Source organism: Oncorhynchus mykiss, chromosome 3 (assembly GCF_057628025.1).
Source record: "Oncorhynchus mykiss isolate SJ-2025 chromosome 3, ASM5762802v1, whole genome shotgun sequence".
In the NCBI taxonomy this organism is placed as follows: domain Eukaryota; kingdom Metazoa; phylum Chordata; class Actinopteri; order Salmoniformes; family Salmonidae; genus Oncorhynchus; species Oncorhynchus mykiss.
The window spans coordinates 81,279,097-81,296,265 of record NC_143024.1 but is presented as its reverse complement, the minus strand read 5'-3'; the positions used below and the strand labels follow the sequence as shown (position 1 = coordinate 81,296,265).

Genomic DNA, 17,169 nt, shown 5'->3' with positions numbered 1-17,169 from the left:
TGATGGAGAGGACTGTTGTTGGTTGGCTTTATACTGTAGCTACTCAGCATGACTGTACCCTCTTTATCAGTGGAGGCTTGCTGACATCTGTCCTTTGACTAAACTATAATGATATTAATCAGTAGAATAAAAATACACTCTTTCTCGTTTGTTCTAGAATGTTAATCTGGCCTCCTGTTTGGCTTTAAATATACATGTCTGCAACCTTCACTCAATATCTCTCTCTCTCTCTCTCTCTCTCTCTCTCTCTCTCTCTGTGTTTGTGTGTGTGTGTGTGTGTGTGTGTGTGTGTGCGTGCGTGCGTGCATGTTTGTGTGTATCCTATTCCTAAAAGAGATGCTCCTCTGTCCGTCACACACAATGCACCTCTTGTCCCTAAAACACAGCCATCATTTTTAAATGTAACAACCAGGCCCTTAAAGCTGGGCCACAGCTGGGTGCAGGATAGACGGGTCAAACATCTCTTTCTTTCAGGAGGTGATAAACGAGAAAAAACAGAAGAGGAGTCTCTTTTGACCACAAAGATGTCATGAGGGAAATATGATCTTGTGATGTCCATTATGAAGAGTGTGTGTGCGGGATGGTGTGTGTGTGTGTGTGTGTGTGTGTCTGAGAAAATGTAATATGATTTAGACTTCACTGTACCAATACTTACAGAGGGAACTGTAAGACGAGATCTTGTGACGTCCATTTCCTGAATTATGAAGTGTGTGTGTGTGTGTGTCTGGAAAGAGACACTTCTCTTTAACAAGGTTGAAGTCAGCCCCGCCCCCTTCCCCACCCCACCCTAACCATCTAACTGACGTCCTGAAACCAGACTACACACATACATACAAACAAAACGTCCTACAGTATACCCTTGTGTCATCTACAGTCAATGTGCCATAAACATTTATCTAGTGGAAAAATGTCTCAACACACTCATCCACACACAAAATCCTTGTCCACACACACACACACACACACACACACACACACACACACACACACACACACACACACACACACACACACACACACACACACACACACACACACACACACACTTCTCTGCAGAAGGTGGCAACAGAAGATCTTAAAAACTGCACGATGACTGGAGAGGAGACAAGACAAACACTGGTATGTCTGAAGCTTCTTCTAGCTTCTTCTAGAACTTGTTCAGGTGTAGGGCTGACCAGTGTTTTTAACAGGTTTGGGTCACTCTCTCTTCTGGATCATTAGCGCTGTTGATCTTCAGCAACAGTTTGTGGTGATATTTCTCTCTCGGTTGCCAGAGATAACATGTTGAGCTTTTGGACAGACAGACACACATCCTCACACACACAAACACACACAGCTGCTCGCTGTCTGTCTAACTCCTCTCTTTACAGAAGAACGTTTCATTTCCACATATTTTACAGCGGGCCAAGACAAGAGCCTACGATCCACACTGATTCTCTGAAGGAATCAGAGCCATGAGAGAAGAAAACAGCAACCTCCCATCCCAAATCTAGACCTCCTCCCCTCTCTCTCCTCCCGTTCCCTCGCCCACACACATCAGTACACCCTGTTCTTTCCCATCACTGTTCCTCTGGGTCTAGTTCATACCTGACTGGCAGCACTGAGGCATGGGGTTAAGGTCAGGGCTGAGGTATGGGGTTAAGGTCAGGGTTGAGGTATGGGGTTAAGGTCAGGGCTGAGGTATGGGGTTAAGGCTAGGGCTGAGGTATGGGGTTAAGGCTAGGGCTGAGGTTTGGGGTTAAGGTCAGGGCTGAGGTATTGGGTTAAGGTAAGGGCTGAGGTATGGGGTTAAGGTTAGGGCTGAGGTATGGGGTTAAGGTCAGGGCTGAGGTATGGGGTTAAGGTCAGGGCTGAGGTATGGGGTAAAGGTCAGGGCTGAGGTATGGGGTTAAGGTCATGGCTGAGGTATGGGGTTAAGGTCAGGGTTTACACACTTGGATGTGGTTGAGGATTATCCGTTTGGCTGAGAGGCTTGCAGCCAGGCTGGGCACTGACATTATGCTTGTTAGGCTGGTATGCTTCCTACAGGTCAATAGACAAGATGTCCAACCTGTCAGCAAATCAGTTCAGATCCCATCCCATCCTGCCCTGGCTCTGGTTAGGGGTTCTGCTCACTATCTGAGGCTCAATACACTGTGGCAGTCAAACAGTAATCAGCGTTTTTGATGATGTTCTATGCATGATGTTCTATGTTCTATGCAGACATTCTCCCCTGATTGAAATTGAAATCAAAAGGTCTACACTACAGTACAAAAAGAGCTTAAAAGAGTTGATGGAGAGTTCACCAGGGTCGTTTCTCTCTTGCACATGCACACACATGCACATGCACACACACACACACACACACACACACACACACACACACACACACACACATCCACACAAGCGCACTGTAAATAGAACAAGTGGCCTCTCAGATCTTCCCTCAGAGGGCCATGGCATTCCGGACAGTTCCATTATCCTGTCCCTATGGAGACAGGGAAGTTGATGACGGATGAGGGCACGGATTTCGGGATGTATACATGTCCTTGTTTTCATGCAACAAGGAAATCATGCCATTTATAGACACGCACGGATGCACACACACACAAACACACAATCTCCTTCCCACCAACGAAGAGTCGTTGTCTATATAAAATTTAAAAAATCAGTTGCTTGTTATTGTGCTCAGCTTCCTGTGCCGCGTGTCATGTCCTGTTCCACATCGGCCATCATCTTTTCCCGTGAAGGGATGGGGAACAGTCTCTCTCACTCTCTCACTCCCTCACCCTCTCTCTCTCTCTCTCTCTCTCTGGAAGACAGTGGGGTCTTTCCAGTCCTGTTCTACTGTTTTTGGGGACCGTAATTTTTCCCTGTGGTATTCTAGCCCCCTCCCCGCAGGAGGAGGAGGAGGAAGGCTCCTAGTACAAAGGAGAGCATTGATCTGCTGAACATATTTTCTGCTGAGGAAGCCTTGTGTCCCAAGTCCTCATGCTGTCCTGTGTTGGGCCAGGCCAATCATTGACTTGGACAACAGGCTGTTCATACTGGTGCCAGACTGAACTAGACTGAACTAGACTGGGGCCTCTGGCCTAGAGGCTCTTGGTTTCATTTGTCCTTCAAAAGTTGCAAAATACCTCTAAAATATCCATACCTTACAACACCAACTTCATCCTTTGTTTTGTGGGCCCGTCAATCACTTTACATGCATTTGTCAAAACTTTAAAGTCTTATGGAAACAAGCACTTTCTTTATTTTCCAGTTTTGTTGGATTGGCGTTACGAGCTACAACCCACAATAACTTTGACGATGAAGCAACTATGAGTGTGTATCAGTGCCTAGAGGAGCGTGAAATTTTCTTGAACTCTCTCTGTGAATAAAACACTCCGCAGTCTGCCAGGGGGAGTGGGTGGTGGCAGGGATAGAGGACAACCATACCATATCACTTCTCTGGCCAATGCTAAACACCCATGAAATTACCATCTCTGGAACAGAGCTTTCTCTCACACAATCAACTCCTCTCTCTGCTCTCTGTCAATCCTCCCTCTCTCTGTTTCTCTCTCTATTTTTATTTTTCCTACAGTAATGAGGTCTGTGGGAGAGTGTCAACAAGCTGAAGGACCCTGGAATTTCAGGAGTTTCGGGTTGTTCCTCAGTGTATTCATGGTGGAGTTAAGAGACATATTCTAACACAGATGCCAGGCTGATGAATATGGGAGAGTGACTGTGTCGTCGATTCCCTTCTACATCTGTATTGCCACATTCATATTGTTTCGAGAAGCCGTAAAAATGGAACATTGTATGGCCGTGATCGACCCCCGGGAGTGGTTGATATTTGTGCAGTCGCCAGTTCAACCGCAAACAACTGTCATCCATTCAAAACAGCTGTAGTTCAACCTTTGCCAATCCAGGGGCCTGTGAATGATCAACAGGAAAACGTGATGAGTTCACTCTTACCAAGAGAGAGATAAAGGAAGACAGATAGAGGGATAGGGAGAGAGAGAGAGAGAGAGAGCGAGAGAGAAAGAGAGAGAGAGAGAGGGAGAGAGAGAGAGAGAGAGAGAGAGAGAGAGAGAGAAAGAGAGAGAGGGAGTGAGAGAGAGAGAGAGAGAAAGAGAGAGAGAGAGAGAGAGAGGAGGGACAGGGAGAGAGAGAGAGTGAGAGGGAGAGAGAGAGAGAGAGAGAGAGAGGGAGAGATAGCTGGAGAGAGAAAGAGAGAGGGATAGATGGAGAGAGAAATAGAGAGAGAGAGAGGGAGAGAGAAAGATAGGGAGAGAGAGAGGGAGAGAGTGAGGGAGAGGGAGAGAGGGAGGGAGAGGGAGAGGGGACAGACATCTGTGAGGAATGTCTTCTCTTCAGTTTGATTCATGGACAAATCCATCAGCCTGACGAGGAGAAGATGTTGATTTGGCTCAACTGACGCAAATGACTCTCAGGGCATGGATAATTTACTACAAAAATATGCTAGAAATAAAGTGGAAGGAGCAAGACAATAGACAATAGACACCACTACTTTTTGAAATAAACATGGATTGTAAAAAAAATATATTTTTGGATAGCACAAGTGTTTATGATGTCAAACTGAAATAAATTATTTTACAACTAGGCCCAGTGGATGTGTGGATGTGAGGGAGTGAGAATAGGGAGTGTGAATATAAGGGAGTGAGAATGGGGAGTGAGAATAGGGAGTGTGAATATGAGGGTGTGAGAATGGGGAGTGAGAATATGAGGGAGTGAGAATGGGGAGTGAGAATGGGGAGGGAGAATGTGAGGGAGTGAGAATGGGGGGTGAGAATAGGGAGTGTGAATATGAGGGAGTGAGAACGGGGAGTGAGAATAGGGAGTGTGAATATGAGGGTGTGAGAATGGGGAGTGAGAATATGAGGGAGTGAGAATGGGGAGTGAGAATAGGGAGTGTGAATATGAGGGATTGAGTATGGGGAGTGAGAATATGAGGGAGTGAGAATGGGGAGTGAGAATATGAGGGAGTGAGAATGTGAGGGAGTGAGAATGGGGAGTGTGAACGTGGAGTGAGAATTTGAGGGAGTGAGAATATGAGGGAGTGAGAATGGGGATGAGAATGGGGAGTGAGAATGGGGAGTGAGAATAGGGAGTGTGAATGTGAGGGAGTGAGAATGGGTAGTGAGAATAGGGAGTGTGAATGTGAGGGAGTGGGAATAGGGAGTGAGAATAGGGAGTGTGAATATGAGGGAGTGAGAATGGGGAGTGAGAATAGGGAGTGTGAATGTGAGGGAGTGAGAATGGGGAGTGAGAATAGGGAGTGTGAATGTGAGGGAGTGAGAATGGGGAGTGAGAATAGGGAGTGTGAATGTGAGGGAGTGAGAATAGGGAGTGAGAATAGGGAGTGTGAATGTGAGGGAGTGAGAATAGGGAGTGTGAATATGAGGGAGTGAGAATGGGGAGTGAGAATAGGGAGTGTGAATGTGAGGGAGTGAGAATAGGGAGTGTGAATATGAGGGAGTGAGAATGGGGAGTGAGAATAGGGAGTGTGAATGTGAGGGAGTGAGAATAGGGAGTGAGAATAGGGAGTGTGAATGTGAGGGGGTGAGAATAGGGAGTGTGAATATGAGGGAGTGAGAATGGGGAGTGAGAATAGGGAGTGTGAATGTGAGGGAGTGAGAATGGGGAGTGTGAATGTGAGGGAGTGAGAATAGGGAGTGTGAATGTGAGGGAGTGAGAATAGGGAGTGAGAATAGGAAGTGGTAGAGACCCAACAATTTTTTCTTTCTTTGCATTTTGTTTGCTGGAACAAATGTCACGGGAACAACATGCCAAGGTGCCAATAAGGGAGAAATCAAGACTCTTACCCCTCTCTATCCAGATGAGATAGAGTGAGAGAGAGAGAGATAAAACCCCTTGAATTGAATTGAAGGCGAGAGAAAGAGAGAGAGAGAGAGACACAGATAGAGAGACAGAGCGTGAGAGACAGAGCGAGAGGAGGGAGGGAGGAGATAGCGTTGATGGTCTGACTCTGACTCACAAGGCCTTCGCATCCTTAAAGCTGTTGAATGTTCTTCCTGTCTCTTTCAACTCCACCACTCCTTGTGGGGTTTCCTGTAACCATGGTGACTGTAGAGGTCAGATGTTCCACACACTGTATTGTCGACCAGGTAAATTCCCAAGTCCCAACACAGCCGGGTTAGAGTACAATTCCCTCAAGCCACATTCTTTTATTTTTAAAAACTCACTGACAAAGTCTTATTATCACTGGCTGTGTGCATTAAGAACTGAAGAACTCTGTCCTTGTGGTTAGAACGTCACATACAGTCGTGGCCAATTTAATTTTCACAAAGTCTGCTGCCTCAGTTTGTATGATGGCAATTTGCATATACTCCAGAATGTTATGAAGAGTGATCAGATGAATTGCAATTCATTGCAAAGTCGCTCTTTGCCATGCAAATGAACTGAATCACAAAAAAAAACTGCATTTCAGCCCTGCCACAAAAAGACCAGCTGACATCATGTCAGTGATTCTCTCGTAAACACAGGTGTGAGTGTTGACGAGGACAAGCCTGGAGATCACTCTGTCATGCTGATTGAGTTCAAATAACAGACTGGAAGCTTCAAAAGGAGGGTGGTGCTTGGAATCATTGTTCTTCCTCTGTCAACCATGGTTACCTGCAAATAAACATGTGCCGTCATCATTGCTTTGCACAAAAAGGGCTTCACAGGCAGGGATATTGCTGCCAGTAAGATTGCACCTAAATCAACCATTTATCGATCATCAAGAACTTCAAGGAGAGCGGTTCAATTGTTGTGAAGAAGGCTTCAGGGCACCCAAGAAAGTCCAGCAAGAGCCAGGACCGTCTCCTAAAGTTGATTCAGCTGCGGGATCGGGGCACCACCAGTACAGAGCTTGCTCAGGAACGGCAGCAGGCAGGTGTGAGTGCATCTGCACGCACAGTGAGGCAAAGACTTTTGGAGGATGGCCTGGTGTCAAGTAGGGCAGCAAAGAAGACACTTCTCTTCAGGAAAAACATCAGGGACAGACTGATATTCTGCAAAAGGTATAGGGATTGGACTGCTGAGGACTGGGGTAAAGTCATTTTCTCTGATGAATCCCCTTTCCAATTGTTTGGGGCATCTGTAAAAAATCTTGTCCCGGAGAAGACAAGGTGAGCGCTACCATCAGTCCTGTGTCATGCCAACAGTAAAGCCTCCTGAGACCATTCATTTGTGGGGTTGTTTCTCAGCCAAGGGAGTGGGGCTCACTCACAATTTTGCCTAAGAACACAGCCATGAATAAAGAATGGTACCAACACAACCTCCGAGAGCAACTTCTTCCAACCATCCAGGAACAGTTTGGCGACGAACAATGCCTTTTCCAGCATGATGGAGCACCTTGCCATAAGGCAAAAGTGAGAACTAAGTGGGGAACAAAACATCAATATTTTGTGTCCATGGCCAGGAAACTCCCCAGACCTTAATCCCATTGAGAACTTGTGGTCAATGCTCAAGAGGCAGGTGGACAAACAAAAACCCACAAATGTTGACAAACTCCAAGCATTGATTATGCAAGAATGGGCTGCCATCAGTCAAGATGTGGCCCAGAAGTTAATTGACAGCATGCCAGGGCGGATTGCAGAGGACTTGAAAAAGAAGGGTCAACACTGCAAATATTGACTCTTTGCATCAACTTCATGTAATTGTAAATAAAAGCATTTGACACTTATGAAAGGCTTGTAATTATACTTCAGTATTCCATAGTAACATCTGGCAAAAATATCTAAAGACACTGAAGCAGCAAACTTTGTGAAAATTAATATTTGTGTCATTCTCAAAACTTTTGGCCACGACTGCACAGTCTGTACTGAGGCGTTAACAGTTCCTATGAGAATACTTTGAAGATGAGCAGAAAGAACCAAACTGGCCCCTTTGTCTGAGTTTGAGCTTGTACTGTAACAAGAGCTCTAATGGAATACAACTATTCTCATATTATTGGTTTGACACTGTCCCCCCCACCTGTCACTCTCTCAGTAATCAGACATTCCTACACAGCAAAATCAATGGTGTACATTTAAATCTGAAAGTGTAGAATGTACACTATTTTCTTGAATTTTACCCCCTTTTCTCCAAAATGTCATGATATCCAATTGTTAGTAGTTACTATCTTGTCTCATCGCTACAACTCCTGTACGGGCTCGGGAGAGACAAAGGTCGAAAGCCATGCGTCCTCCGAAACACAACCCAACCAAGCCACACTGCTTCTTAACACAGCGCGCATCCAACCCGGAAGCCAGCTGCACCAATGTGTGAGGAAACACCGTGCACCTGGCGCCCGGCCCGCCACAGGAGTCGCTAGTGCACGATGAGACAAGGATATCCCTACCAGCCAAACCAGCCAAGCCCTCCCTAACCCGGACAACGCTAGGCCAATTGTGCGTCGCCCCACGAACCTCCCGGTCGCGGCCGGCTGTGACAGAGCGCGAACCCAAGGTCTCCCGGGTGGCACAGTGCCCTAGACCACTGCGACAGAGCGCGAACCCAGTGTCTCCCAGGTGGCGCAGTGCCCTAGACCACTGCGACAGAGCGCGAACCCAGGGTCTCTGGTGGCACAGTGCCCTATTTTCAGTGAACATATGAGTCCTACTGTACTGGCGTTAAAATCAGCTAGCTCACCCGTGTTACAAGTCAGCATTCGACGTCCATCCTGAGGAAGTTGGGAGATGACGTGGGAACCGGACACTAGGGGCAACAGTGAGTGCTGTTACCTTCGAGTAGGCTTTGGTTTGCTACAGTGTTGTGGACGGGGATGGCGGATATGCATAAGCTTCTGGTTCCCCAAAGGTTGCATGTTCAAATCCAGCGATAAAAAGTGTATTTTTATATTTTGTTTTAAGCCTGTCCCAAACGTCAACCGTTAATGCCTAACCTTAAGATATCAGAGTTAATGCCTACATTTAATCATAAACCATGTTAAATTTGACGTTTGAGAAACATGGATGAACGTCTAATTCTGACGTGAGACTGAGAGCTAATTAGTTCAAATAACACGTTTCAAAGTGTTAAAGATTGGACCGCAGAGTTCCCAGAGTTCAGAGTTCCCCATTTAACTCTAAAAGTGTGAAATGTACACTATTTTCAGTGAACATACGATATGAGTCCTACTGTACTGGTGTTAAAATAACACTTTTGAAAGTGTTAAAATTGTACTATGTTGCAGTGTTCCCCATTTAACAATGAAAGTGTTCTTAGGAACTTGATTGTGGTGTTTGCAACACCTACAGTGTAATATATTGCACTTAATTTTGAGTAAACTGGACTCATTTTGCTTCGTGGTGACGCTGTTACACTTTCTCAGTGTAAGAAATTAACACCTTAGTGTTACAGTAAATCATTTTGGGTGTTGTTTTCACAGTATATGGTTTAAAGCCTAATTTGCATATTTCTTTTCATTTTGAGTAAATTGTAGAGTTAACACCCATGACTGTATTTCTTCGTGACAGAGACAGGGTTGTTGAATTATTTCCTACAGGCGACATCAGGCCTGCAAATCCCATTAAGTGATGTGTAATTCCAGACTTAGTTAGGATATCCAACAGTTGGAGTTTTTATTCACGCGCAACCTACATTCAGAAGAGCTGCTAGGGTTAAAAAAACATAATTTAAAAAACCTACCTAAACCATTTAAATTGGAACAACTATTTCAGTAACGGGTGTAATAAATCTAACTAACTAATTGGATTCGTTTAGAAAATATTTATTTATTATTTATCTTTGTGTAACATAAGATTAATGAAAAAAATCAATGTACACAGATATTAAAAACAATCCTGAAAAAAATCTACCGGCAGTAGAGCATGCTGGGAAATATGACAATGATGGGTGTGGTTTTAATGGCACTCTTTTACTCTCTACAGTGTAAAATAATAATTCTGATTATTAACACTAATACTAGAGTTATTTTCCACCACTGAGTGTTAAGTTGTCTCTTACAGAGGGACATTTAACTCCTGAAACAACACTAGAAATGTTACACAAAAGAATCAGCAGTGAACAATTTGCTGTGTAAGTGATAACACCCACCACCAAGACTATATCCCTGCTCACTAACTGGTTCCTCTTACAGATCCTGCGCACTCTCCTCCTCTCTCCTCGACCACTCTCCTCCTCTCTCCTTCCCCACTCTCCTTCCCCTCTCTCCTCCCCCACTCTCCTCCTCTCTCCTTCCCCACTCTCCTCCTCTCTCCGTCCCCACTCTCCTCCTCTCTCCTTCCCCACTCTCCTCCTCTCTCCTCCCCCACTCTCCTTGCCCTCTCTCCTTCCCCACTCTCCTCCTCTCTCCTCCTCTCTCCTTCCCCTCTCTCCTTCCCCTCTCTCCTTCCCCACTCTCCTCCTCTCTCCTTCCCAACTCTCCCCGTCTCTCCTTCCAAACTCTCCATCTATCTCCTTCCAAACTCTCCTCCTCTCTCCTTCCCCTCTCTCCATCTCTCCCCGTCTCTCCTCTCTCCTCTCACCTCTCCTCCCTTTTACTAATAGGGCCCTGACCCTGTTAACAGCATGTGTGATAGGAGGATAAAGATGTGAGACAAAGGGGTTGGGAAACAGCCCATTGGTAGATATACTGGGAGTCAAACTGTAATAGATCTGGTTGGGTGTTATCGCTTCAAGTAGTCTTTCTATTATTGTTGCATTGTTATGGTGCTTTCACACCTCCTCTATAGTCAATAGAAATACTTCATTTAGAGGTGTACAGCACAGGAGGCTGGTGAGGGGAGGACGGCTCATAATAATGGCTGGAATGGAGTGAATAGAACTGATCAAACACATGGAAACCATGTGTTTGATGTGTTCGATACCAGTCCATGTATTCGGTTCCAGCCATTATTTTGAGCCCCTCCTCCCCAATGAAGGTACCACCAGCCACCTGTGGTATAGAGTTATGGAGGGTTGACTAGAGATGGAGATAGAGCTGGGGACACATAGTGTTGTGTAGGGGTTAGACAGCAGAACAATGGACAGAATAGGACTTACTCTGGCACCTTTCTCAGGGAAGCATTGACACCCTCCGCTGCAGTCTCTCCCTCCACATGGCCCACTGTGCTTCTTTTCACCCTGGAGAACACATCACAGAGAACTGGGTTAGAGACAACAAAACAATAGCATGGGAACTCACCACATGCATGTATAAACAGTAATAACCCACAGACATACTGTAATATGTTCATGTGTAGCTTACAGGTGGCACATGGGATATGCATGTGTATAGTTGAACACGCATGTAGCTTAATTATACACAGTAGCCTATATACTCAGGATCTGCCGTGCTGTGAATATAATATGTATATAACAGACTGTGTGTCTATAGCAGTTGTTCATGACTGTGGGGTCATTGCATGACTGAGTGTGATAGTTCGGGTACTGTCTGAGGATATGATCTGTATGGTGGTCTGTGTGCTAAATGGTTGTTCCGATGTGGTTCGTCTGACTCATTTCAGCCATTAACACCCCTGGACATCCAGACAGACTGGCCAGACAGACAGACAGACAGACAGACAGACGGACAGACAGACAGACGGACAGACAGACAGGACAGACAGACAGACTGGACAGACAGACAGGACAGACAGACAGACTGGACAGACAGACAGACTGGAGAGACAGACAGACAGACTGGACAGACAGACAGACAGACAGACTGGACTAGACTGGGACATCCAGACAGACTGGACAGACCGACAGACTGGACAGACAGACAGACAGACAGACTGGACAGACAGACAGACAGACAGACAGACAGACAGACAGACAGACAGACAGACAGACAGACAGACAGACAGACAGACAGACAGACAGGACAGACAGACAGACAGACAGACAGACAGACAGACAGACAGACAGACAGACTGGACAGACAGACTGGACAGACAGACAGACAGCACATGTTCCTTTTATATGAAACCCTCCCATTCATCAGCGTAGTAGACTGACATCCTTATTCTGACAGTGAGAATGAGCCTGTGAACAATCCCCCCCCAGACTCCCCACAGAGATGTTAGGCTGCATACCAGTGCTACTACCATGAGGCAGTCTGTACAGGACTGGACACAAACATGAAACAACCATGACCACAGTTCAGTGTGGACAAGACAAGATCAAAGACAGAAGTCCCATAACCTATGGTGGTTACTAACTGGTGGGTTGGGACCCATTGTTGGGTTGTGGACAGTTCTGCTATGGTTGTGACTAAAGACTGGGTTGTGGTCTGAGAAATGGTTCTATTTACTTGGTGGGTCACACGGAAACATTTCCAGGCTGGAAGTGGGGCACTATTGAAAAATGTCTGGAACCTCTACCCCAGGCTTCCCATGGAGATCCTTGGCTGCATACCAACAGGAACACAACACACTCTGTAACATGTAGCATGGACATTGGACAAATCGTCAGATTCCCAGAGGCCACTGTGGTCACTAAGGCACAAAACACTACTACCTCTATAAGGCCATACATGAATGCAAATTACTTATTTACACTTTGAGATTATTCTTGTATAATAAAAGGTGCTTTACAAAAGTAATACATTATTATTATTACTTTTATTATTATTTGACCTAAAGGATATATTTGCATGCTTAATGTTCCACAAGAGTTTCAACAGCTGAGCCTGACAGTGAACAGCAATGAAAGGAAAGCCAACACTCCCTGGAAAACCTGCCCAAACTGTTTCCCTATCAGAGAATTGAATGCATTGAACGAGCGACTCAGCCTATATATCTGAGACTGTCAGTCTATAGGTGACATGCAAGGAGTCTCCAAGGCTGGTTTATCTTATGACTGTGTGGACTGTGTCCTCTTAACTCCCTATCTACACAGTCATACCAGCGCCTGCTTAGACAGCATTTGCCAAACCCGATCCCCCAACCCCCAACCCCTCCCCCGCCCGCAGAAAACTCCCAAAATGTTCCAACCGGTTACTTTATGTTCTCAGCGTGACAAAGTGGCAGATTAGGAATCGTAGAAATTCTCCCTCCTTATACGACGTGTTGGGCGCAGATCTGCCAAAGAGCACATTGAGACCCTCCCCGGGTTCACAAAGAGTCTTTCACCCTGCAGACGATGTCCTTTCATGATCCCCTATCTTCCCCACCACAAAGGACCTTCTTCCCTTCCCCTATGGAATGCCTGGGGCTCAATTCCCTCCCTAACGGGATGTAGATCTCTGGGGATCTCTGGATCTAAAGGCGACCCATCTTTAGCAGACTGTAGATCTCTGGGGATCTCTGGATCTAAAGGCGACCCATCTTTAGCAGACTGTAGATCTCTGGGGATCTCTGGATCTAAAGGCGACCCATCTTTAGCAGACTGTAGATCTTCAGTACAGGCATGCAGTGGGAGGGACAGCCCAGACTGACTGACTGCTGAAGGGTATAGTGAAGACTTGACTCATTCTCATTCAAGTCTAAATTGCACTTCCTTTTGACATCATAATAACCTAAAGTAGCTTCCACTACTTTGTCCGCTTTTCCTCAATCTGCATTGACATTACAGAACTGGACAGGTGAAAGAGAATCTGGTAGTCAACAGGCGTCCTCCATATTGCTTCCACACAGCATGTGTTCTAGCACTGTACAGGAGAGGATAAGGAGAGGAAGCCATGTCAGACTATTGGGATGTACCCCTGCTGAGGTGTGACATCACAGAGGCATCGACTGGACAGTGGACTGGAAACCCCACCAGCTACACAATAGGAGACATCACCTCTGGACAGACACATAGAACAAATATGTTCCCCTCCAAAAAAGGACAAAAACACGACATGTGGCTACGTGGAATCCATTTGTTTTTGCAGTTTGGCGCCTAAAATAGTTGATGACTATGAAGACAATGGTATTGTGTTACAGTATATCCTGCCCCCACCCACCACCATCACAACAACCTGCTCTTTCCAACATCACCTCTTCCAGGTCTGCTACACTAATCACCTTAACATCCATCATCACATAGAGAGCCTGAGGCTTCTCAAGGAGAGGCCAGGGGTTTCATTGGTGGAGAACAGGGATTGAGGTCTGCTTAGCTGGCACTTTGGAGGCTTATACATGGTCCTGTCCATGAGGTCAATTGTTAGTTGATTGCTCGTGTTAGTTACATTTTCAGAACTATTCACATCATCTGAAGAAACATAACCCTGGTTTGTTGTTTTTCCTATTTGGAGACATGCTACAGGGTTAACCAGAGGTCAAAGGCCGACTGAATGAATGAGTTCACGAGAACCAAGTCAAGGTGTTAACACACATGGCAGAGGTATTTCAATTTCTCTCCAATCGTTCTCTCTACCCACACTTCCACGCTCCTGGTCCTGTGGGGAGTACGGAGTGTGGAGGCTTTTGTCCCAGCACAAAATTAACACTCTTGACTCAGCTATTTAATGACATGCTTAAGGATAAGTTGATTGGGTTGGGACCAAAGCTGCGGCTGTCCAGAACCAGGTATGTAGGACAATGCTCTAGGCGGTCCCAGACACGAAGCCAGACACCCTTCTAGAATGTTCTCTCTGAACAGTTGATCCCACCAGACCAGACCACCCACATGCCCAACACCACAGCTAATGCTTTTGGCTCAGCGACAAGCATCTGGTATATTAACATTTATCCTACTCCTACAGCATTCAAAGCCGTTGGGCCAGAGGACCCCGTCGCGGGTCTCAACAGTGTCATTCAAAGCCGTTGGGCCAGAGGACCCCGTCGGGGGTCTCAACAGTGTCATGGTCAACACTGGGACTGTAACGAGCGCGCTGAGAGTCGGGAAGCAAGTTCAGGGAGTGAGTGTTTTAATAAATAAAGGCAACAATGAACACGGACCACAAACAACACACCGACATGGAAACAGAGTCAATAACACCTGAGGAAAGAACCAAGGGGAGTGACAGATATAGGGAAGATAATCAAGGAGGTGAAGGAGTCCAGGTGAGTGTCATGAGGTGCAGGTGCGCGAGACGATGGTGACAGGTGTGCGGGATAATCAGCAGCCTGATGACCCAGAGGCTGGAGAGGGAGTATATGTGACAGGAACCAGGCTCAACACCTCAGCACAGTGTTAAGGACAGCCAGGGTGACAGAGGAGAGCTACAGAAACTGCCTCCTCTAAAATGCTAATCTGTTAGACTCTATGTCTGTGGAGTGTATAAGAGAACACACTCCAATGTTAACGCACAGTAACTCGCATGTAAATATTCACATGATGAATTGAGATGTTAAATACTTCCTCCCCTGATCTAAATGCATTGGACAGTCTGGGACGGCTATAGTGAAAGGCTGAGCTATAGTTTCAGTGCATACACTGTATGTTTGTAGGAAACCCAACATGACAAGCACCACATAGACTCCAATAAACCAGACTGTATAATCTTTTCCTGTTTGAAACAGCACTTTTCTAGTTTCCTCTGTGACCGTCCAATGTTAATTATCTATCACGTGTCGTGCTCAGAGAAAGCTAGACTTTGTGGTCCATCAGACCCTTTGTGGTCACAACCATCTCCTCTCCGTGGGCTGTCTGATCAGAAAACATGCATGCACACTCAAATTGAAACCACGTGAATTGCAGGTTTGTGGCACTTAAATCCAGAACTGTAGTGGACTATGTTTTGCCCGTGAGATATCTAATTGTCTAAAGAGCATGACCACGACAAAAGAGCAAAAGAAAAGAAAATGAAAAACTTTCCCACATTTCTGAATCCAGAATATTCCAGACAGCGTTGACCACAATGATAAACAAACAGACAGACGTAAAGGGGGATCTAACCAATGATGAAAAAGAGTGTCTGGGGTGTCAGGGTAGCCTAGTGGCTAGAGTGTTGGACAAGTAACTGAAAGGTTGCTAGATCAAATACCTGATCTGACAAGGTAAAAATCTGTTATTCTGACCCTGAACAAGGCAGTTAACCCACTGTTCCTAGGCCATCGTTGTAAATAAGAATTTGTTCTTAACTGACTTGCCTAGTTAAATAAAGGTTAAATAAAAAATGTTGTAAAAAATACACACACACAGAGACACACATTGTTTCCAAACTGTAACATATTTTTTTGGGGGACATGCATACGACTTCTTGGATGTAAACATGTCTAGTGGTGAAGAGGACGCCCATCGTAACTCACCCAGATAAGCGTTAAGAGCAGCTTCATAGGAGGAACTGCCAAAGTTAACGGCTTTGTTTCCTGTAAAGTCTAACTTCCCCTGAAACCGGCACCAATGATCTCTTCCCATTAAAGTGTAACACATGATGATTTACTGTGGCTCTAAGCTATCTCTTACCATGCACTAGTGTTCTCATGAAGAGATGTGAGCTAAAGTCTACTTTAACAGGAAACACTGTGCCAAAGAGTGGGAGAGAGATCAGGAGGAAATGATCTTAGTTTATCCAGGTCTCATACTGCATCTTCCCCCAGGTCAAATTATTATTCACTTCTTTCTTCATTATTACTGTGACATTTTGAAGTATTGCAGCTATGCTACCCCTGGTAAGCATACTGCAAACCCTTCCAGGAGAGAAGCATACTGTTTGGGGACTGTGGTTAGTGTATCTGTCTTGGGACCAGACGATTGCTGATTCACCACCAAGAGAGAACTCCCTAGCCCAGAATGGAGACCCCTCTGTCTGTGTACATCCAGTTCTATTTCTACATGTTTACTCACTAAGGATTGCACAACCCCCACAGACCCCAGAGCATATGTCCCTGCCTTGTTCCAGTGGGGAGACTGAGACAGCCTGTTCACATCAGGACACTGATGACAGTAATGACAGAGTTCGAGCTAGCAGACATCTGCTGCTGCCTAGGAAATAAACAGCAACATGATAACATAATGCCCCTTATCCCCATGACAACATCATTCCGCCTCAATGAAAGGTTAGAGAGGTTACGGCTGTTTAAGTGTCTGAGAGTCTGTTTCTGTTTTTCTTGAATGAAATGAGAGACTTCAGTGAGGTGGTGTGTGTGTGTGTGTGTGTGTGTGTGTCTATCTGTCTATAGGTGGTCTCTGTCTATAGGTGGTCTCAGTGGGTGGTTACTGTAAGACGAATGTCTACCTTAATGAAGAAGGCTGTGAGTTAGTAGAATGCTGCCTCCCTCGTCTTTATGACTACACTCCCTAACCCATTCATCAACTCCTATAGAATGTCCCACTGTGTAGATAACACCCGCACACACATGCACACACACCCGCATGCACACACAC

General features: G+C 45.7%; 1 protein-coding gene across 2 annotated transcripts in view; it reads right to left on the bottom strand.

Annotated features, from left to right (window-relative positions):
- LOC110520475 (uncharacterized) overlaps positions 1 to 17,169 on the bottom strand; it is a 149,151-nt gene that overhangs the window by 55,805 nt on the left and 76,177 nt on the right. For both annotated transcript variants that reach the window (XM_036975025.2, XM_036975026.2), the window contains exon 4: positions 10,975 to 11,055. In XM_036975025.2, the coding sequence (XP_036830920.2) occupies positions 10,975 to 11,055 (81 nt within the window). The remainder of the gene's footprint in view (positions 1 to 10,974; positions 11,056 to 17,169) is intronic.